The sequence below is a fragment of the Lactuca serriola genome, chromosome 7, assembly GCF_051521515.1.
Source record: "Lactuca serriola cultivar US96UC23 chromosome 7, Lser_US96UC23_V15, whole genome shotgun sequence".
Lineage (NCBI taxonomy): Eukaryota > Viridiplantae > Streptophyta > Magnoliopsida > Asterales > Asteraceae > Lactuca > Lactuca serriola.
In genome coordinates, this window is record NC_136414.1 from 198096880 (window position 1) to 198120866 (window position 23987).

Below are 23987 nucleotides of genomic sequence, written 5' to 3' on the forward strand. Positions count from 1 at the left end.
CCGGGGAATCCCCAAATTGACCGGGAATAAGTATGGGGGTAGTCACCGGTCCTCGACAATGCCCCGCTAGATATTAATATATAAAAACCATACAAAACATACATTTTTTGTAAAATATATGATACTTAAAATTTAAACAAAGTCACCCGAAATCGGATAGTAATATCCTCTTAAATCTACCACACGAAATATCATTTAATTCAAACAATTATAATATTATTTTAATAGTGTAGGTAATTTTTTTATTTAATGAAATATTTTGATTATGTTAAATATTATATTAAACTTATTTGTATTATTATTTGTATTATACCATAATAAAAAAAAAGGAACGAAATATGAAAGAGGTATAAAATATTGAGTGAGAATTAAATGACGACTGCATGACATGCACATGTTGAAAGTTCAAAGATATATAACACCTATCTAACTAGAAGGCTTCCGTACTTCCATTCCCCAGATATCGGATGACTTTTCAAATTAGTGGTTAGATTTCTTTGCAAACAATCTTTTATTCTAACATTTTTGAAACGGAACACAGACGGAGGTTTTGTGCGATGGCATCACGGTTGTGGTTGTGCTTCTTCTTCTGCTTGATGATCACCGACGCCGTAACTCGAGCTCAAAACACCACCGATCCAGCTGAAGGTACTGCTTCATCTCTCTCTCTCTCTCTCTCTCTCTCTCTCTCTCTCTCTCTCTCTCTCTCTCTCTCTCTCTCTGTGTTTACGTTTTCATCCGTTCAGTACTTCAGTTATATTATGATCTCCGATTATGCACAGCTGCCATAGCTTTCTGCTCAGTGTGTGTGTGTGTGTGTGTGTTTTGTAGGAAGAGAACATCGTTCTCTCATTATTCAGATTTCGTTTTGAGTTTTATGTTCATTCGTATTAAAGCAACTTACTCAGTAGATTACCTAACAAATCCAGCTTTTATCAAAACTTTCGAATGGGAATTTGATTACTTTTAGTATTATCTTTTTTCGAACCTTATAGGCAATATATAAATTTGATCAATTTAATTAGTTTGTATTATCTTTATGAATACATAAGTATGAGTTATGTTTTATTTTTATTTGGTCGAGTAAATCGTTAATAAAATAATATAGACGAAAAGTGTGAAATTTGTTACTACGTAGTTATTTACAAAATTGTGATAACGTGGTATTATTATTTGCATTTAACAAATTAATTATTTTCAAAAATTAAAAATAAATAGAAAATATGTTTACACCAACCTAACCAGGCCATATTATTTGACCAATTATAATGTAGAAAACTTTTGTACGAATTCTAGAATTGACTAAAACAAACAAATTGACTTGTGAGATCCGTCAAATATGTACCAAGTATAATGTCGCAACTGCATTCTTGAACTCTTTGTATGATAATTCTTTCTAGATTAAATGAGGACAAACATTGCATATAAAGTTAGTCGTTTGTCTTTTTGAACTCAAAATGTTTGTAGTCTGCGGACCACATCTTCAAGTCTTTGCAGCAGAAGAGGTGGGTCAAACGTCAGTCTGCAATAAGAAATATGTTTGTTTTTTAACGTCTACATACTATTAAAATAAACTGAATTTTAAGTCAACTGATTTTACAAACTTAAAATGGTTTTACAACACCAAAATTCTAATAATAATTGAAATGTCCCAAAAATACAACCCAAAAATTTTGTTTTTAAATCATTATTAAAACAATAATATCATCGTCATAGTATAAAATAAAATGATAAATCATGTGTCTCGAAATATCATAATATCTGTCAACATATTAAAATCTCATATCAAATATCAGAGTAAATTTCTTAGGCTAAAGACTGTGGTGTGTGTCATTCGATAATCCCGAACCCTTCCTACCACATGCCATACAAATAACATACAACTAGGAGATACGGGCCCCACCCACTCTCATGGAGATTCGGGCCCCGCCCACACTCCGCTGTCTAGGAGATTCGGGCCCCACCCCTTGTAAGAGATTTGGGCCCCACCCACACTCCGCTATCTAGGAGATTCTGGCCCCGCCCACACTCGGCTACTAACATGCGTACAAGCATCACATAGACAACAAGTATATCTATCAAACAATCACATAACTATACTTAAATAATACTATGAGATTCGGGCCCCGCCCACACTCGACTGCTAGGAGATTCGGGCCCCACCCACACTCAACTACCAACATAACACACATACGGGCCGACCTTGGTGCCTTTGACTCGTTCCTACTGAAAGGGAACTCACCTCACAATAATGGCTGCTAAAAACTCGAGTGAGGAATTCGTGTATGCTGCTCCGGCGACTCTCCGACTATCAATTCCATAACAACACTTAATCAAAATATGATAATCCTTCTTAGGGTAAAATGGTCATTTTACCCTTGGTCAAAGTCAACATCGTAGTCAAAGTCAAAGTCAAAGTCAACTCCCAGTCAACCCTAACTCAACCCTAACTTGTCGAGTCATCTCCCAACTCGACGAATTCACGAACAACTCAGACATGTGGTCAACTAAGTTAACTCGTCGAGTCCCTTAACAGACTCGTCGAGTTCTTCTTGTCATAAGGATCGGGACAACCCACTTCAACTCGTTGAGTCCTTTCTTGGACTCGCCAAGTTCCCCTTTTTGTTTGAGCCATCTTAATAGATTAAGCCCTATCTTCCGGATCCAAAGTCCTTGGTTTGTTTGCTCACTGGAATGGCCTTTCTAAGGGTAAAGTTTCCAACTTTACCCGTTCATAACTCTTCTTAAAGGGTTTAGACAAAACCCTAATTCCTTTAGGACATGGAACTTGTCCAAAGAGCCTTAGATTCTCAAATCCACGCATGCAAACCTAGATCTAGGGTCTAGCTATCAGATGATCACTAAAAGTCTCGAGCTTGCTTCCATGTATGGCCCTTTTTGGGCTCAAAGGGCCATAAATATTTCTTTAGCACTTGCATGAGGACTCGAAGGGCATAAAGTTTGCACCTTTATGTCCTCACAGCCTCTCAAGGCACTAGATCTGGAAGAGTAACTCATGGGTTAGTCCTTACCCACAACTTAGCAAATCTTGGACCAAAAACCCTCGAAAGAGGTCATAAATAGATCTAAGAAGAGAATGATTAAGTTTGAGGCTTTATTACCAGAAAATATAGCTAAAGGAATGAAACTTCTGGATCTACAGTCTTTCTCTTGAGTCCTCCAACTTCTTCTTCCACAAGCTTCAAAAGACACAAAGAACACTCACAAGTGGCTCACACACTTAAAAAACACTCTAGGGTTTCGTAGCTGAGGGTTTGGGACAAGGAGACTGCAAATGAGGCTAAGGGGTGGGGATTAAGGTGTTTAAATAGGGTGCATAACGCTGAAATTAGGGTTTCACCCTAACTGAGCTACTCGCCGAGTCAAGAGCTTGACTCGCCGAGTAGACAACTTAAACTCCGCACATAGTCAGCCTTCTACTCGACGAGTTAGGGCTACCAACTCGTCAAGTCTTTCTCTCAAAATAAATAAATAATTAAATTAAATGCGTTCCAGGGGACCGGACGTTACAATAATAGTCATATTTCATACACATTTCAGCAAAAAAATCAACATATAATGACTATTTTCAACAATAAGGAGTACTTTCAGCAACATTATGGAATTTCCAACACCATTTTCATATTTTCAACACTATTTTTCATATTTTCATTAACAAAAAAATTGAGTTTTAACAATCTTATGGAATTTCCAGCAAAATACACTAAGGAATATTGATTTTCAGCAACATTTAACAAAAAATTTAAGCAAGAAAAGCTATTTTTAATATTTTTTTGGATTTCTAACATCCAACAACAAATTTAAGCAACAAGAAGCAATTTCAACAAAACTAAACAACAAATTTCAGTACATTAGAGAGTTTTCATGCAAGATTAAGTATTAATTTCAAGTTAGAACTAAAAAAATGAAACATGAGGTGCAAACATCTTCATTTTCAGTGGAAATCGAAAAGAGCTTTTTTCGCCCCTGATCAGAAAGGAGCGCCTATGATCGGGGAAGAGGGCGGCGATGCCCTTGCTTTTGACCGGAGATGAGGAATGGTGGTGCTGGAGCGAGGTAAGAGGCATGGGGTTGGGAGGCTTCGATGGGAAGTCGAAAGAAATAAGGAGGTGTCGATAAAACAAAAGGGCGTGTTTTTTTAGGTTAAAATCTTTCGCAGACCTTAGAAGTGGCTAGTCCATGTCTGTGTGGTGAAGACTTCTTTTTAGATCTGCACACTTCGAAAAAAACAAACACACTATGAGGTTGTATGTCTGCACATGGTCAGTGTGGCGTAGACAAAAGTGATTTCACAGACCTACAGCTAAAAAAACAAACAACCCCTTAGTATAGTTATAATTAGGGATGAGTATTAGAACTACTGGAATTGGACTGAAACCGGAACAGGATTTAATAAAACGATTTGGTTAGCGGTTCTCTATTTATAGGAAAGTCGGTTCAGTTCCACAAAAAACCGGTTAAAAAACTGGAATTGGTTTTTATAATTCCATAACTCGCTCATATTAAGTCGGAATAACTTGATTTTTTTCCATAATGTAATTTAGTGTTTTTACTTCATTTTAGACTATAAAAAAATATATATTGATTAAATATTAAATCATATACAAGCCCTAGAAGACAACATATCAACGTTGTGTTTTTTTTATATTTCAACATGTTTTTTTTATTCTGTCCCGGTTTTTAAAATATCGTAACTCATTAATATGAAGTCGGAATTAGTTGATTTTTTCCCAACATGTAATTTAGTGTTTGTACTTCATTTTAGACTGTAACAAATCAAATTTTGGTTAAATATTGAATCATATACAAACCTCAGAAGACAACATATCAATGCTATGTTTTTTCTGTTTCAACACGTTTTTTTATTTTGTTCCGGTGTTTAAAATACTTTAACTCACTCATAAGAAGTCGGAATTACTTGATTTTTTTTCAACATGTAATTTAGTGTTTCTACTTCATTTTAGATTGTAAAAAAACATATTTTGGTTAAAGCAGGACCGCGTCAACCCAACAAACCATCTCATGTCGACATATACAATATCAATCAAAAACCAGCAAGTACAGATAATCAGGCTGATCTACCAATCTAGCACATAATCAGGTAATCATACAAATCTACTAGTCTATTGCATAACTAGCACGAAATCAATCTAGTATACCACGATACATGATCCAGTGGGTCGGCATTGATGTCTTCGACCCACAAGTATAGTGAGGTAAAACTCAGCTCACAATCCGAAATGTAGCTGAACATATCATTGCTCCAACTGCCGACTCTACCGGTCACCTAAACAATAAATAGTGACATAAACTCAAACTACTACTCAAAATATCCCAAATGTCCTTAAATCAAACTTGGTCAAAGTCAACGGTCAACGATCAAAAGTCAAAGTCAACTATAGTTGGTCGTCATGCTGTGGCGATCCCTAGCCACGTCGTCGGCACTGGGTTCCGAAAAACTTAATTGGTTAATTCATTTTCTTCGATTCTAAGAGCTGCACAACTCAGAATTTGTCCATTTCATGGTCTAAATGGATAAAGTTTTCAACTTTATCTCCTAAGACCTTCCATGAGGCAAAGATCTCACCCTTAGGTCTAAAAAGGGTGAAAACACATCATGGCTTAATCATTAAGCACTTAATCTTGATGATCTCATGACCAACGATTCCAGAAGGGTTCCTAGTACCAAAAATATAATAAAAATCCATGCTTTCTAGACATCCATGTCTAATGCATGTCTAATGCATGTCTTGAACTCCTAATAGGTCAAAAACTAGGGTTTAATGACCAAAACTCCATGAATGACACCCAAACTCATTTATAAATAAGACCTAAGGCATCAAATACTCTATTTAACCTAGAGATTCATAAAGTTGCAAACTTTATGAGATCCTACCACTCAAATCCATCAAGACACGAAGAAAAGGGACAAATCAAGAGATCTAGTAACATGGAAAGTAAAAGGTTGGATCTTGGACACTCACCAAGGTCCAGGAGATGTGCTACCTGAAGAAAATAATGCTTGCCAACTAACTACTACACCAAGAGCTTCCTTCTCCTTTAAAATCATGAAAAAAGAACCAAGAATGAGCTCACAACTTCAATGTAGTCTAGGGTTATGGTTTCTGAGTTTGAGAGGGAGATGGAGGCTAATGATCATGAAACCCCATCCTTAATGTTCGCCCAAAGCCCGAAATTAGGATTTTCATTAAAAACACATGCACGTCGTGTCAGGTCATTTAAATCTCGCGGTCCAAAACATTCCGCCACGTTGTGGTGATGCTCCACCACGCTGTGGCCACCCAAATTAAAGTTAATAAAAAAAGTTGATTCATACATGGAACGGATGTTACAATATCTATTTTTTCTAAACTTCAAAGAAACCATCTTCTCTTTCTTTCTCTTTCTCTCTCTCTACACACACACACACACACACACATATATATATATATATATATATATATATATATATAGTTAAACGGTTTTGAGAACTTGAAGATGCGTGGAAACTAGAGAACTTAGAACTCATAATTTGCTCAATATTTTTCAAAATGAAGACCATGATAAGTCTCCAAATATCGCGTCTAAACTATATGTAAGCTCAAAAAAAAAAAAAAAAAAAAAAAAAAACTTAACAATTTTGCCAACGGCACCATCCTTTTTTTCACTCTTATAGATATATATATATATATATATATATATATATATATATGCTTAGGTTATTTTGTTTCTAGTAACTATTGTGTGCCAGAATGCATAGATCTGGACCATCGGATGAAATATAATCAAAGGTCATGATATGAGGGTCTATGATATTAGAATAGGATAACATGTACCATATAATCACACAAATTTCAGCATAAGGCAGTTTAGTCAATTAACCTATATTAAAAAAGGAAATTTTCGGATTTTTAGGGATAATTAATTCCTTTATTTTTAAAAATCTGAATATTTTAAATTAATTCAAATTTAAAAATCCGATTTTATTATGTCAGAATGATAGAATGCCAACCATAAACTAGTAAATATATTTTTCGATTTTATTCTGTCAGAATGATAAAATGTCAATCATAAACTAGTAAATACATTCTGAAAGAATACACAAAATCAATTCTTAACTAATAATATACCAAATAATTACATTGTATGATTGTGATTCATTGAATAATAACAACATTTTGAAAAAAAAAAACATCAAAATCTAACAAAAACACTAATCTATTCTGAAAGAATATTATTTTTAAGCAACACTTTGTATATTGTAGCATAATACATTATGGTATAATACACTCCTGTTCTCTATGTTTTCTTCCTTCTCCACATCAATGTTAGCCTCTTCAAAACCTAAATCTACAAAGAAAACATAATCAAGTTTAAAAAATTAAAAAAATTCAATGCATTCTAAGAGAATAAAAACTATAAATTCTAACAGAATGTATTAAAGAGTATAAAGTTTGACAGAATATAGTAGAAAATAAAAACTATAAATTCTGACAGAATGTGGTAAAGACTATAAAGTCAACCATAAAGTATCACAAATTCATTATCAGTTAAACAAATATACTTGTTAACAATTATTCTCAGACATTCTAACAGAATACATTTATATAACTAAATTCTAACAGAATATATTACATAATTCAAGACCATGGATAGAATCATCAACATATCTGCATTCATTCTTAGTCATGAATTCAAGAAACAAACACACATGGATTTCCCTGTCAAATATCGAAACCCAAACAACCATGAGTTATATCCCATCCATTGTCATAAATTTTTTTAAGGAAAACCTAAACATCCAAATTTCCATGGATTCAAATCAAAATAAGATGAAGAAGAAGATCACGTGTTCGCCATGGATGCTTTCGTTAACTTCCTCTTCCTTCAATTAGTCAAGAATCGAGACCCTTGTCCCCCTCAAACTTGTTTTGCTGCTTCCTTTCTCCCTTCTGTGTCAATGGCCAACAACCCCATTTTTGTGTTTTTCCTATCCTGACAAACAAAGAAAAACAAACACTTCCCAATTTCAGTCTTTTGTTGCCATTCTCTCCCCTTAGTTGTTGGATTATTGGACCATAGGAAGAAGAACAGGAGGCTGCCGAAGCATACCTCCGTCCACGTACCTGCAATTGCCGGGAGTGATGCCCTCCTCTGCCTCTTCCCCATCAAAAGACATCGCCAAATACCGACCATCACAAACACCACCGAATTCCCTCCCTGTTCGCTCCTCGCTTCTCACTCACTTTCACGGACCCCACAACAGCGCGACTGCTCTTCCGCATCCCCTTGTTCAGTCTTATCGAACTCTGAAGTCCATCATCGATCGCGAGACCAGAGTTTATCCTCCCTTTTGGATTCGTCGACTGTAAAAGAAGAAGCAGAAGCGGTGGATCAGATTTAGGGCTAATGTTCTAAATTTATCATCGTCTCTTGTGTGATATCAGGAATATTAATTATCTATCATAATTAATTATACAAAGATTACTATAATACCCTTTTTGATTTAATTAATTATTTAATTATTTGCTAAATTGTGATTGGTGCATTTAGGAACACAATAGTTGCTAAAAACATTTGAACCTATATATATATATATATATATATATATATATATATATATATATATATATATATATATATATATATACACCATAGTTTTTTTATTGGTTTAACCAAATATATTTTATGTTTAAGAATATATTGTCAATGGTTAAATCAATAAAAAACCAACATTTTTCGCTCTTTTACTTTTTAAAGTTTAATGTTTAACCCCTAAATTATAGACAATATGATTTTATTATTGTTATCACCCCTGAACTTTGTTAAATGCCACTTTCACCTCTTTGACTTTCGAAGTTTTTCCGTTTACCCCATCTACCGACAGTTTTGTCGGTGATACCAACCTTGTATATTTATTTACAAATACTTACTTTTTATTTACAGAATTGTTAAAATTCATTTTACAGAACGTAATGACCCCCGCTACGCACCACAGTCAAAATACTATAAATATAAATACTAGTTACTATAGTTATTATGGAATTCTAAATTTTGAGAACTCCTTTAGAAATAAAATCATAATCCTAATTTGGAATTTGTTAATTGTTAGGATGAGGATGGGGCTTTTAGTATTTACTTAAAAATAAAGGATTGCGTTTGACAATTTGTGAAACAAATATCCGCCGACTTTTATCCCATATTCGTCTGCTCGTTTTACCCCTTGAGCGAGCATAATTCCGGTGGTAGCACGAGCTCGCTCTGTCTTTAATTAGCGAATTAAGAATAACGTCACTTGTAACAATGATTATGATCTCCATTATGAATGAAACTGAAGAAAATTGGTGCTGCAGTGCGAGTTATAAATGCAATGTTCAGCGAATGGGGGATACCGGAGAGTTCAGCAACAGAGATGGGATGGAACATAAGTGGAAACCCATGCACCGGCGCCGCCGTGGACTCTAGCGACTTTGGTGCCGATACCTACAATCCCGGCATCAAATGCGACTGTAATATCCCCAATTCTACTACTTGCCACATTACCCAATTGTGAGTGCTTATCTCCGTTCTTTCCCCTTCAGAGATACAACTTTGTCATGTCGGAATAAAACATTAGGAACATGATCTTTGGTTGTTTCGTTTGTTACTTATTTGTATGTTATTTATCTTCTAACAATCATTCTCTCCCTTCAAATAATCAGAAAAGTTGTTGCAATGGATGCTGTGGGCCCAATCCCAGAAGGACTTTGGACTTTGACTTACCTTATCGATCTGTATGAATGCTGCTATTTCTTTTCTATAATGTTATTATATTAGGCCTTGTTTGACAAGACTAGTTGAAAAGCTGGTTGGTAACCGAGTGTTTGATAAAAAGTAGTTTATAACTATGTTGCAAAGTAAAATGACACAAATAGACATTTAGATATATAACTAAAAAAAGAATATATATAATTGAAGGCATATTTGGAATATTTTTTTAAAAATTTCATAAGCTTATCAAAAGCTATCTCAAAATAATTTATCAAAAACTAGCTTATAAGCTAGTTCATAAGCTAAACTAAACTACTTTTGTGGTTCAACCAAACAGTAAATTACAATAAGTTAACCCATAAGCTAGTTTATTTTGCCAATCAGGGCCTTAGTGTTAACTACTATAGAAAGTTAAAACCTATACATACATATATATATATATATATATATATATATATATATATATATATATATATATATATATATATATATATATATATATGTTTTATGAATATTTATGCTTGTATTATGCTAAAAAATGGATTGTTTGGTACAGTAATTTAGCCCAGAATTACTTGACAGGTCCCTTGTCACCTTCCATTGGCAATTTAAGTCGTATGCAGTACCTGTAAGCCATCCCTTTTTGCTACTTTAAACTCAAATAATGATTGTGACCTCTATATCTTTAAGAATACATCTGAGATTTCAGATATATGATGATGAATCTCAACTTTTTATAGGAGTTTCGGGACCAATGCATTATCAGGGCAGGTTCCACCAGAGCTAGGACAGCTTATTGACCTTAGATCTCTGTATGTTTTTTTTATGCTTTCTTTTTCTTTCTTCTTCCATCATTCAGTAACTTCTGTTTAATTGTTTGTTGAATATATTTGTGTTTTCTATATTCTTTTATGTTGCAGCTCATTTGGCACAAACAATTTCACTGGTTCCCTTCCATCTGAACTTGGAAATTTGAGAAGATTGGAAGGGCTGTAAGAACTAAGAACACCCATCTTGAACTCCTCTTTCAATACTGTTGTACCCATTATTGTCTTCTGTTGTGCATATATGTAAACAGTATATATTATTAATTACCTAATACCGTCTTTGTTTATGTTCATTTTTGTCAGTTACATTGATAGTGCTGGAGTTGGTGGTGAAATACCTCCTTCATTTGCTAATTTACAGAACCTACAGATAGTGTAAGAGAGTTTATATTTAATGATGTTTATGGAACTTTATCCATCATGTAAGAATTCGTGATACTTTTCTTTTGGGATGTTTGATAAATGCAACATTTCCTTCTTGGAATACTTCTACATTGTGCTAAATGATCCATTTGGTCCTTTGACCTACATACAATCATACTCTTTTATAAAAATTCATCTCATTTCCATCAACAACATTTATAAGTCCTACAAATAAATCCACAATACTATTTATATTCCAAAATAATATTTATTGCAACAAAATCTAAAATTTAGGATGTTACACAATATTCAAGAAGGAGCATCATATGTTTATTCTTCCCAGTTTTTAATAATTTGGGTCTTTTGTTGTGGAAAATAACTCTTGGTTTCTCAGAGGGGCTTCTGATAATGGATTCACAGGCAGAATACCGGACTTTATAGGCAATTGGACACAGTTACAAGAATTGTAAGCAAGCATCTTAGATTATTTACATGTTTTTCATTTGGTACATTTTCACTATAAGTTATCCTTGATGTTTCTATAGCAGGATTGAGGGAAACTCTTTTGAAGGTTCAATACCATCTTCATTTTCTAGACTGACCTCTCTGCAGGACTTGTAAGCCTTTGTTTTGCAAGTTACTATATGATCTTTTAACTTGCAAACTAAAATCTTACTGCTTTGGTTTTATAATGTTACAGGAGGATAATCGGTTTATCTAATGGAACTCTCGACTTTATTAGGGATTTGAAGTCCCTGAGTGTTCTGTAAGCTACTATATTGATTTTTTTTTTTTTTGTTTCCGATCTAGTCCCCATGCTCCCTTTATTATCCTGAAGCTAAGTATATAAAAAGATGTCATCTCTTGCAGAACATTGAGGAATAACGGACTTTCTGGTTCTATTCCTAATGACATTGGAGAATATCTAGACTTGGTAGCACTGTAAGTTATCAGAATACATAGATTTACCTATATAATATAGAAAAAGCTCTCCAATTGGGTGTCTACTTTCAGGGATTTGAGTTTCAACAATTTGAGTGGGAAGATTCCAAGAGGATTGTTCACGTTGACTGAAATGTCTTTCTTGTAATACACATATACTCCTTCTTTGATAAATAATATTTGGTCAATAGGTCTCGGTATTGACCACCTTTACATGTCATCATTCTCAGGTTTCTTGGAAACAACAGTTTAACTGGTACTCTTCCTAATGTAAAGAGCAGAACTCTCAACAATATGTAAGTGGATTTTGTATTTGCAAAATTGATTATAGGTTGGTTAATCAAAAAGAAAATGATTTTTATTTTTCTAATTATCATACAATGTTCTATCATGCAGTGATTTGTCATACAATGAACTATCTGGGACACTTCCTTCTTGGGCCACTGACCCAAACTTACAACTGTACGTGCTTCATTTTTTATATTTCTTTGAAACTCTGACTTGCACCTTGTCTATTTTCTGTTAAAAAGTAGCAAACATACATTACTTTTTAGCATAATTTTCAAAGCTAATATCACATTTCTAGTTATTAGATATATACCTATCTGATTATGCTGTAATTATCTAATTATATTAGATATTTAAATTAGGATTCTACTTCCCAATAGTAGGTCTCATCTTGTGTATATATTGAGAGGTTGAGATTGTAAATATCAAGGAAATACAATCAACCCTAGCTGCCGATCCCTACTTTCTTCTTCGGCGATCAGCTTTTCCCCATTCTCTTCTCTCTTTTTTCTCTATTCGGTATCAACTCTTGTTCCTTGCTAATTAATGGTTAACGAAACCAAATTTCACCCAGATTTCACTGTTTAAAATGTCAAGAATCTCATACCTATCAGCTTGGAGATGGAAAAGAGTTTGACATACTTCGTCGTCCGAACTATTCAAGATTCACTGTCTTGCCTATCAAGTCATCAATCATATCATTCTTCGTATATCACCGCCACTGCTACCCTCCTAGATGTCGTCGTCAAAGAAACATGGACTCGTCTTGATGCTACTGTTCTTAGTGGATTACGATATGATTTCAAACTATCTGCTCCATACCATTATTCCACCCGACTCCACCGCTTAGCAAGCATGGGAGCGCGCCTACAAAACATCTTTCAAGATTTCACGTGTAGTCATCTTGCAACTTATCGCCAGTCTCATCAAGCCTTATGATGGGGTTGCAACTCTTATCCTTTCCCTTCTTTCTACGAAGTCTGATCGAAATTTGTCGTTGAGGAAACTTGAAAAGCAAAGCAATCCGCCTCCACCGCCTTATACTACTCCACCGGTTGCTCTGTTGCTATCCCATCACCAAACACCTCCAACCTATCGCCATCATCAAACACCTCCAACCTATCGCCACCACCACGACACCACCTAAAAATAGAGTTGGTGTGTGAAGTCTTGATCAAAGTGTGCTTCTGGTGATCAAAGTATGCTCTTGGTGATCAAAGTGTGCTTTTACGAAGCATGGTGTCTCTTGAAGCATGATGTGCCATCTTGAAATTAAGATGAGCCCTTTGGAGCATGATGTGCCACCTTAGAAGTACGGTACGCCCCATTGGAGCATGAGGCACCATCTTGGAACCAAGATGCTCCCTTTGGAGCATGATACACCACATTGCATGCAAGATGCGCCCTGCACATTCAAGATGTGCCCCTATGTGCATGGTAGGTGGGTATGCACATCCCTCATGATTGAAGATTCAAAAAGCACCTATATGGCGTCCCGAGATTGGTTGACAATTAGGGCATCCTTTTTCGTGGGCTAATTATGGATGGGTTGGTCCATCAGAATTAAGGTTTCTCATGCTTGCATATAAGTAGGCACATAACCCCTTCATTATTCCTTTATGCAGAAAGTTCAAAGAGAGAAATCATTGTGAGATTGAGAGCACATCATGTGGAGTAGTTAGTCAGCAAAATAGATTCTTTTTGTTTGAGATCTCAAGTGAGGTGTAACATTTGTGAGTGATTGTAATTGTTCCTAGAAGTTTAATAAAATCTTTTCTCCCTTGTTCGCCTGTGGATGTAGGTATTTGGACCGAAGCACGTTAATTACTTTTTTTTTTGTTTTTCGTTTTGTTTTATAGTTTTATTCAACAAGTTCTACCGAAATTCATTTATTGTGTGTCTGAAGTGCTTAACTTGTTTTCTTGAGTTCCCAACAAATAACACTACTAACACCGTAAACCAAAGTTGAGGCCTTCGTCTAGCTATTGATAATAATATCTCTCGACTTCTACCCATTTGGTTTTATTGTGAAAGATTACGCAATATGGACACCTTTAATGCAATTTAAAGACTCCTCACGCCTTTAGCTTGGTTTCTTAAGATTTATGGCGTCATTGCCTTGGTCACCTAGTCACCTCTATTTTAAATTCTCTTGCTTGTAATAATTTCATTCCTTGTAAGCATCAAACAACTTCTAGCATTTTTAGATCATGTGTTTTTGGAAAACTAGTTAACTTTTTTTTATGTGGTTTACATCATATCCTTTTGATATTTTAATTATACTATCTTATGAACATCACCGATTTTTACTGTCAGGGAACACCGATACTATATTTATTTTTTTCTAGATGACTATGTATATTTTCAATGGAACTTCCCCCTTGAAATTCATCGTGTTCACTAATATTATTTTATTTGAACACGCTTTATAAAACCAATCAACGTATTCCATTGTAACAACGGTACCACATATAATATTCATTTGTTTTACAATTTTTGTTCACAAAATGAAATGGTCTTCCATTTTTCTTGCCCAAAGTTCTTCCTAAAATAACAAACCCGAATGGAAAATCCATGCCATAAACATCATTAGAGCTCTCCTTTCTCATTCTCATGTATCCATAGATTTTTTTGGCACCATTCCCTTCAAATGACAACATACCACCTCAACCTCCATTGTAGCAAACTATCAACTTTTACAACCTCCACCCAACTACTCTATTAAATACTTCTCTTTTATCACCACCTTCGGGTATTCAGATGCCCATTATACCCTCCCATACCCTCCATCACGGTCACTAAATTCCAATCCCGCTCTTTATATATTGCATTTTTCTTTGCTATCCCGGTAACCATCGAGGATTTAAATGTTATAACCTTGCCACTAAAAATCATTCTTTTTCTTCATGTAAATCTTGATGAAACAAAATTCCCTTTTGTGAACATAACATACCCAAAACCACCAAACTATACCCTTCATGAACATTAATGCCATTTTTCACTACCAAAACCATTTCCAACCACCTATGTACCCCTACTTACCTCTATTGGCCGTGGACTCAAGCAACCCGCACTGCCGACCTATATGCGGCTACCAGCCCAATTCAACCTCATGTTGGCGACATTGGCCCTTTTCCGACTGAATGCCAAAACCTTCACCTTGAGCCCACTCTACACGCAAACCTGCTACCATGCTATCCCCTATTCCATCCGACATACTATATTGGCCGTTCCTACACGGACAGTATAAAATACAAGGCATGTTTGGTAGGGGTGGATGCTCACAACAAATGGGCATTGCTTTTCATGAAACATTTAGTTGGGTTATTGCTACCATACGTATGGTCTTGAGTCTTGCAGTCTCTAAATCATGGCTTATTTATTAAGTGTACGTAAAAAACTTTCTTACATTGCAACAGATGTGAGACCATTTACATGCACCAATCGGTTGGTTTTAAGATCCATCATGGACTCGATTTTGTATGCTTACTAAGGAAGTCACCATATCTATACAGGTTCAAACAATCCCCTCGAGTTTGGTACAAGAGATTTGCCGATTACTTTTCCTCAATTGCATTCAATCATAGCAAGTATAGCCACTCGCTTTCCATCTACCAACATGGTGTTGGCTACCTAGTTCTATATGTCGATGACATAATCCTCACCGCATCCTCTCATTCACTTCATCAATCATTCATGACACTCTTGACTCGTGAGTTTTCCATGAAGGACCTTGGCCCCCTAAGTTATTTTTTAGGGCCGTAAAATGAAGTGAAAATAGGATCTTTTTCCAACAAATACAATATGCCAAGGGCATCATTGACCGAACTGTGGATACAAATGCAAAACTCGACTCCACCATTAGCGATCCTTTTCTGGATCCAACTTATTTTCGAAGTTTAACCGGCACACTTCAATACCTTACCTTCACCCGCCCCGACATCTCCTATGCAGGACAATAAATTTGTCTCCACATGCACAATCCTCATACGTGTCACATGAATGCTCTCAAACTTGCATATTATTCATTACTTGCAAGGCACTACATTTAAGGCTTACATTTATCCAAAACAAAATCAAAAAACCTACTTTGTTACACGGATAGTTCAATACAGATTGGGACATGTGCCTCGATACACCACGATTTACTTCCAACTATTGTGTTTTTCTAGGAGACAGTCTTATTTTGTGGTCATCTAAGTGGCAACCTATTCTCTCTCGTGTGGAGGCCAAGTACCATGACATTGCTAATGTTGTTAATGAGCCTTGTTGGCTTAGTAACCTACTTCTTAAGTTGCATTGTCCTCTCACAAAAGCCACTATAGTAAATGTTGATATGTTAGTGCCATTTTCGGGGGAACCTGGCTCAAGTTCAACTAACTAAACGTATTGAGATGGATATCCATTTCGTTTTGGAAAAGGTTGCTTGTGGAGAGTTGCATTTTACATGTACCTTATCAATATCAAATTATCAATGTGTTCTACAGAGGATTCTCTCTGATGATTACAGGGATGGTCTTAGCATCTTGCCACCTCTAGCTTCGACTACGGGGGACTATTAGATATACCTATATGATTATATTGTAGTTATCTAAATAGATATGTCTCATCTTATTTATATATTTAGAGTTTGAGATTGAAATATCATTAAGGAAATTAATTAACTCCTACACAAATGTGTATTTGCAGCCACATACTTGTGAACAACTTCACTTTAAACGATTCAGGATTAAATTGTCTCCAAAGGGATTTCCCTTGTGGGCGTGGATCACCAAGATGTAAGCCAAAAAAAATGAACTTTCTCTTGTTAAGATTTTACACTTTTTTTCCTGGTTGTTTGATCCTTATTTGAGGTTATTGTAACGTTTTTGGTCATGTTCCAAGTAAAATGATTATATATTTGGGAGCAATATTGCAAAAAAAAAAACAGTTATACCTTACTTAGAATAAGGACTAAATTGTTACAAGGATCGAAAAGAAGGACCAAAATTACGAGAGAACTTTTTGGAAAAATCAGCTACGCCCTTGGACAAAAAATGTAATTTACTCTAATCTTTTATATTAAATTGATTTGTTGAGTACTCTTTTCATGTTGATTTACAGATAGTAACCTTGGAATCAATTGTGGTGGCCCACAAATTACATCCTCAAGTCAGATAGTCCACGAGCAAGATAACAACCCTCTTGGTCCAGCAACATACTATTTGACCCCCGAAAGGAGGTGGGGTGTCAGCAATGTGGCACGAAGGGACATCCCTTCTAACAGCATAGATCCCACCCAACGCTATTTCAACAACACAATAGCCTCCAGTGTAAACCAGTTCACAAACACTATAGATTCAGGACTCTTCCAAACAGCAAGACTCTCCGCTGGATCATTAAGATATTACGGTTTAGCCCTCGAGAATGGTAACTACACCGTAAAACTCCAGTTCGCAGAAATTGTGATTGAAAATGGTCCCACTTGGAGAAGCCTTGGAAGACGATTATTTGACATTTATATCCAGGTCAGTGGTAAATAACACTCTTAGGGGCTGTTTCTTTTTACTTAATCTGGACAGAATGACTTAATGGATTAAGCTAAAAATCTTTCTTAATTTATTAAGACACCAAATCTTTACTTATTTGTCATTCTTCTTTTTCTTCCCCTGTTAAAACTGATGAATATTGATAAAATTAATAGTATTGTGAAATTTTGGAATTTAATGTAAAATGGTCATATAGTATCATTAACATGATTTATTCGATCTAGAAAAGAAACTAATTTTATGTATACAACGCTTTTTACTGTTAGATGCATAAAGATAAGCATTGTTTACTGTTATATTATGCAAAAAGTCCAAGAATTTCCATAAATTTGTAGTATTTAAGTATTCATAGTAACATTTGTTCAGATAGACACAAGAACCGTTGTAATGAACTCTTGAGGAGAAAAACCAATAATAATTTATCTCTATTAAATTGAAAAGAGAGGGAGGGAGGGAGATCCCTAATATGGGGGAAACTTTTGTGAGGGTATTATTGGAAAAATTAATATGAGATTACCACTTAATGTTAAGTACATCTATTTCTCAACTTAACCTTAACATTAAGTAGAAAAGAAACAACCACATATTTGGTGGAAATAGCAGATTCAGTTAAGTTTCAAATTTTGTTGCACGGGTGGTCCTTATGGTTTCACTTTGTTGCAACCTTCATCCCTGGGTCATTAACTTTTTTTTTTTTTTTTTTCCTTTTTCCAGGGAAACCAGGTGATTAAAGATTTTGATATTAAAAGGGAAGCAGGGGGGGCTTCATTTAGCCCTGTTACAAGGGAAGTGACAGTTGACGTTATAAATAACTACCTTGAGATTCATCTATTATGGACTGGAAAAGGAACTTGTTGTGTACCTGATCAAGGAACTTTTGGACCTCTCATATCAGCAATCAGTGCCACCCCAAGTATATATATATATATTCTTTCTTGAAGTTTGTTGTTAATTCTTGGCCTTGATACTTTGACAAAATGACAACATTTCCCTTTACTATATTTGTGTACAGATTTCATCCCTAGTGTGAGAAACAATCCACCTTCCAACAACAAGAACAATAATACCGGTTTGATTGTGGGGATTTTAGTTCCGATTGGAGCTGTGAGCTTTTTGACATTATTAGCCCTGTATATTCTTCGTCAGCGAAGGAAGAGGAAGGATACATCCGGAAATTATGATGAAGGTTGTTTTTCTGGATCTTTCTTTATGACAGAGGAAAAATATTTTAGATTGGTACATTTGGATTTCTTTTTGACTTTTCCTTACTGGCAGAGTTTTTGGGAATTGATCACACAAGGCCATATACTTTTGGTTATGGAAATTTAAGAGATGCAACGGACGACTTTAGTCCTGCAAATAAGCTTGGTGAGGGTGGTTTTGGACCTGTTTACAAGGTAAGGTAGTTTTTTACTTTTTTTATGAAGAGTATGTTTTCACTTCTTAAACTCGAAGTAAACTTTAGTTGGCCAGATGGAATGGAATAACAAAAAATGGGAAGACAAGGTTATGGAGTAAGTGAAACAAATGATGAAACTTTTAAGTTGTAACAACATAGGAAAGAGATAATCTACTATAATTACAAGATTAAGGACTAAAATACAGCTAGCATAATAGCTAATTTAAGGTTAATTTAAAACTGTTAGTACAACAGCTATTAGCTGTATAAGGCTGTAATATTTTCAACACTCCTGCTCAAGTTGGTGAATTTTTATCAACATTCCCAATTTGGATATATTTGACTCAAAACCTACCCTCTGTAACAGTTTAGTAAGAATATTGGCTTCTTGATTGTTCGAGGGCACATATGAGAGTTTAATCTATTCGCTTTTAATCTCTGACTTAATATGCCATAAACCTAACCTAGATCTGATACGATGTGAGAGAATCAGTTATCAGATATCTTGAAAATATTTCACTCTTTTCATAACGAGTAGAAGCCTTTATATATATATACAAACTACATAGCAAACTAGGAAACTAGAAAAAGATACTTTAAGAACTGATAAAACCTTATTCTACATATACGGTCCATTCCATTCCATCGAGCAAAACAAACAAGATTTCATTCGTTTATTCCTTCTCTGGATTCCATCATACCAAACACTACCACCACAATGTTAAAATCTCTATAATTTTAAACAGGGAACACTTGATGATGGAAGGGTAATAGCTGTCAAACTACTCTCCGTAGCCTCACACCAAGGCAAGTCCCAATTTGTAGCAGAAATTGCCACAATATCCGCAGTCCAACACCGTAACCTCGTGAAACTCTATGGATCCTGCATCGATGGAGAAAAACGACTTCTCGTCTATGAGTATCTTGAAAACAAGAGTCTTGATCAAGCATTATTTGGTAAAAAACAAATTACATATTTAGACATCAAGTGTAAAGTACTAGAGTATAATGCTAATAATGTTACATTTGGGTAATGTGATGCAGGAAGCAGCAGATTGTCGCTTAAATGGTCAACCCGTTTTGATATATGCATGGGATTAGCACGGGGTCTCACGTATCTCCATGAGGAATCACGCATACGGATTATACATCGAGATGTGAAATCTAGCAATGTTTTGCTTGATTCTGATCTGAATCCTAAGATATCGGATTTCGGTCTGGCTAAACTTTATGATGACAAGAAAACACACTTGAGTACACGTGTTGCAGGCACATTGTAAGATTAATTAATTGAAATTTGAAGTTATTCTACTTTAAGTAACAGACTATGAGACTAACAGTGTGTTGATTAATTCTTGGTGATTCATTGTGTAGTGGATATCTTGCACCAGAGTATGCAATGTGGGGACACCTAACGGAGAAGGCCGATGTGTTTGGGTTTGGAGTTGTGGCTTTAGAGATCATCAGTGGAAGGCCCAACTCTGATTCGAGTTTGGAAGATGAGAAAATATATCTTCTTAATTGGGTATGTTTTATCTTCTTCTTCTTCATAAATGAATTTATGCACTCTGTCTACTCTTACCAAGCAAAAAGAAGGATTAATACACTAATTAAAGAGAAAATTACATAAAAAGGTAATATAATTTCAGTCATAACTCTTTTAAGGTATCTAACTTCTTCTACAAAACCAGACTAAAAACTTGAAAAAAAATCTATTTAAGGTAACGAAGTTCTGAATTTTTCTCAATCAAGGTAACAAACTTTCATGTATGTATGTATGTCAGTCGGTTGATACATACCCGCGTGTTGTGGAATAAGAAAACTTGAATACAAATTTCCCTAAAACTCAAACATGAAAAAAGTCATTCTCAATATTTTGAAAGTTGACGTCCAACCCGTAATGCATTTTTATAATATTTACTGGCCTTTGGTATGATTTTAGGCATGGAAGCTACATGAAGGTAATCGTGAATTAGAGTTAGTGGATGAAGAATTGTCTGAATTTAATGAGACCGAAGTGAAAAGAATGACGAAAGTTGCCCTTTTATGTACGCAAACCTCGCCGACACAACGGCCATCAATGTCACGTGTAGTGGCAATGCTTTCCGGAGACATAGAAGTAACTGGTGTCATTACTCGGCCAGAGTACCTGACTTATTTTGAGTTTGACGATTCTTCAACATTTAAGAGTGCTACTCCAACTTCAACTATGAATTAGGTATGTGACCTAATATCCCGTCTTGATATATATTTGTAAAGTCACTCGATTCGGACGTTACTTTTTTTTTTGAAGATGATGAACGCAAATGTTATTGGTATAATATGTTAGAAAATAGGGGATGAATAGATTGCTTGGATTCTCTGAAAGTCGTGATTCACTATCAAATTGAAGTATTTCGATGGTACAGATCGAACACTCAATTGGATGAAATTCAGAGAATGAAATCTGAGAATGTATGTGAAAATGTTCTTCAAGATGTACCAGAAAAATGACCAAAAACGGATATATCATTCCTGAAAACTGTCAATAGACAGTTACAAACCGTCATAAAACTACCAAACCTGTCATTAAACGGATCTCAGGGAAAAAAGGGTCAACTTTCTAAAATTGGATTTTTGATGCATTTTTTAATATAGCAACATAGTCAGGGGCTCTACCCCTTGGACCCCGCCAGGGGCGTTGCCCCCGGACCCTCGTTCGTTTAGGGGCGAAGCCCCTAAATAACAATGTACTTTGAATCTTGAAAAACTGGAACAAGTGTGCACTCCTACACCATCCTAACTTGTTTAATATTCAGCAATATCACTTTTGGTCAACAAATTTAATCCTACTACACTTAAAAAATAATGATGATATAAAATCAGCAACATAATATTGATGGTATACATGACTTATATATAATTTTCTACAAAATAGGGTTTTTATGTTGGCACAGTTAAGTCAGCCCACATCATTTCTTCGCAACAACATCGTATAAGATCACTTGAACAAGTGTGCACTCCTACACCATCCTAACTTGTTCAATATTTAACAAGATCACTTTTGGTCAACAAATTTGATCCTATTACACTTAAATAATATTGATGAAAATACATCGCTCACTACGAGGTTCGAGCTTGTCGTGTAGTCTCTCATCTTACAAAAGCCTCGCAACCTCAAACCTTGATATGTGCTAACGAGGGAACCTTCCCTGTCCACATCTCGTGAGTTGTTTTGGTAACCTTCTTAGTTGGGACTAGATTAAGGATATGGGCGATAGTCTCTAACGCATACCCCCAAAATGAGATAGGTAACGAAGCTCGACTCATCATGGAATGAACCATGACCAACAAGGTTCAATTACGCATCTCAGCCACACCATTAAGCTGTTGTGTCCTAGGTGGCGTCAATTGTGAAACAATTCCACATTCCTTAAGATAGTCGTGGAACTCGATACTAAGATACTCATCACCTCGATCGGATCGGAGCATCTTTATCTTCCTGCCCGGCTGATTCTCCACTTCTTGTTTAAACTTTTTGAACTTTTCAAAGGTTTCTGAATTATGCTTGATTAAGTAGATATAGCCATATCTGCTGTAATCATCAGTAAAAGTCACATAGAAGTGGTTAGCATCCCTTGTGGCGGATCTGAAGGGTCCACACACATCGGTGTGTATGAGATCCAACAGACCCTCACCCCTTTCACAAGTACCAGTGAAGGGTGACTTGGTCATTTTTCCAAGCAAACAAGATTCGCAAGTGTCATCTGATTTTAATTCTAATGACTCCAAGACTCCATCCTTTTGGAGTTGGGCTATGCACTTCTTATTGAGATGTCCAAGATGACAATGCCACAAACATGCTTTGTCCAAAACATTAGATGAATCAATGTGCAATACATTATTTCCTAAGTTGTCTACAACCATCACGGTTTCATATATACCATTACAAGGCAATGCTTTAAAATAAAATATATTATTGAGCGTGTCAAACCCAACAAATAAAGGGTACAAATGACTCCTTAAACACTACTACTATGCACTAATAATGTAGTACAAGGTAAGTAGGGTCGATCCACAGAGACACGGGACAAGTGTTTATACCTTTTTGCGTAAGGTACAAAAATGGTCTCAGAATTGGGGGAATTTATAAGCAATGATTTAAACTATAGAATAAAGCAATAAGTAAATGATTGATTTAATGAAGTAGATTCAAGATTTGTAAGGACTCCAACTTCATGCAAGACAAATTAGCAATGTGATTCCAAAGATGAAATGATATTTGTTCAATTCTATCTAAACTGGTACATGGAAATGCTAACAAGATCTAGCACCTCCATTCACCACATTGATTAACCAAAATAAGTTATTTGATTAATCCTAACCTTACCAATCTAATCTAAACAAGCTCTTAGAATTAGGTTGAAAGATTGCATTAAACTTTATGTGAATGTTCCCAACAACACTCAATACTCCTCATAAGCTCGGGAGCATAAGAATGTGTGAATAAGATTTACACTAAGTCATTCAATAGAAATCAGTTTAGTGCTTGTTACCTAGTCCAATTTACAAAACAATTACGGATTTTGCAATTAGATAACTTGAATGAGCTAACCCTAATTCAAATGGCCAATAAGAATCACAATTAGAATCAAACATTCGATTGAAACAAAATCAAATTCACTAGATAGAAAATTGAAAGAAAACATCAAGTCATATGATTGAAATCACAACTAGAAGTCAATACATAAAGTTGGAGAATCTAGGGTTCTAGCCAATCATGGCTAGAACAATATCACAAATCTAGAAAATGAAATTAAAGTTCTTACAAAATGAAATCAAATGTTCGCAAGTGTTAATAAACTTCAAAATCCTCAAGAAATTTGCCTT

General features: G+C 35.3%; 1 protein-coding gene across 1 annotated transcript; it reads left to right on the forward strand.

Moving 5' to 3' along the window:
- Nucleotides 1–451: 451 nt before the first annotated feature.
- LOC145061503 (putative LRR receptor-like serine/threonine-protein kinase At1g56140) lies at nt 452–21485 on the forward strand. The gene is made up of 23 exons (XM_079009000.1): nt 452–648; nt 9375–9570; nt 9723–9794; nt 10328–10399; nt 10512–10583; nt 10692–10763; nt 10902–10973; nt 11356–11427; nt 11507–11578; nt 11662–11727; nt 11832–11903; nt 11976–12047; nt 12134–12199; nt 12300–12365; nt 16881–16969; nt 17295–17698; nt 18434–18632; nt 18732–18905; nt 18995–19116; nt 19865–20075; nt 20163–20394; nt 20493–20643; nt 21061–21485. The coding sequence occupies exons 1-23, from the start codon at nt 558–560 to the stop codon at nt 21334–21336; spliced, it is 2991 nt and encodes a 996-aa protein (XP_078865126.1). The 5' UTR covers nt 452–557; the 3' UTR covers nt 21337–21485.
- The last annotated feature ends 2502 nt before the right edge of the window (nt 21486–23987 follow it).

Coding starts and splice junctions, on each gene's coding strand:
- LOC145061503 (XM_079009000.1), top strand. CDS start 558: ATGGCATCACGGTTGTGGTTGTGCTTCTTCTTCTGCTTGATGATCACC. Junction 10,764..10,901: donor TTGAGAAGATTGGAAGGGCT/GTAAGAACTAAG, acceptor CATTTTTGTCAG/TTACATTGATAGTGCTGGAG. Junction 19,117..19,864: donor GTTTTGGACCTGTTTACAAG/GTAAGGTAGTTT, acceptor AATTTTAAACAG/GGAACACTTGATGATGGAAG.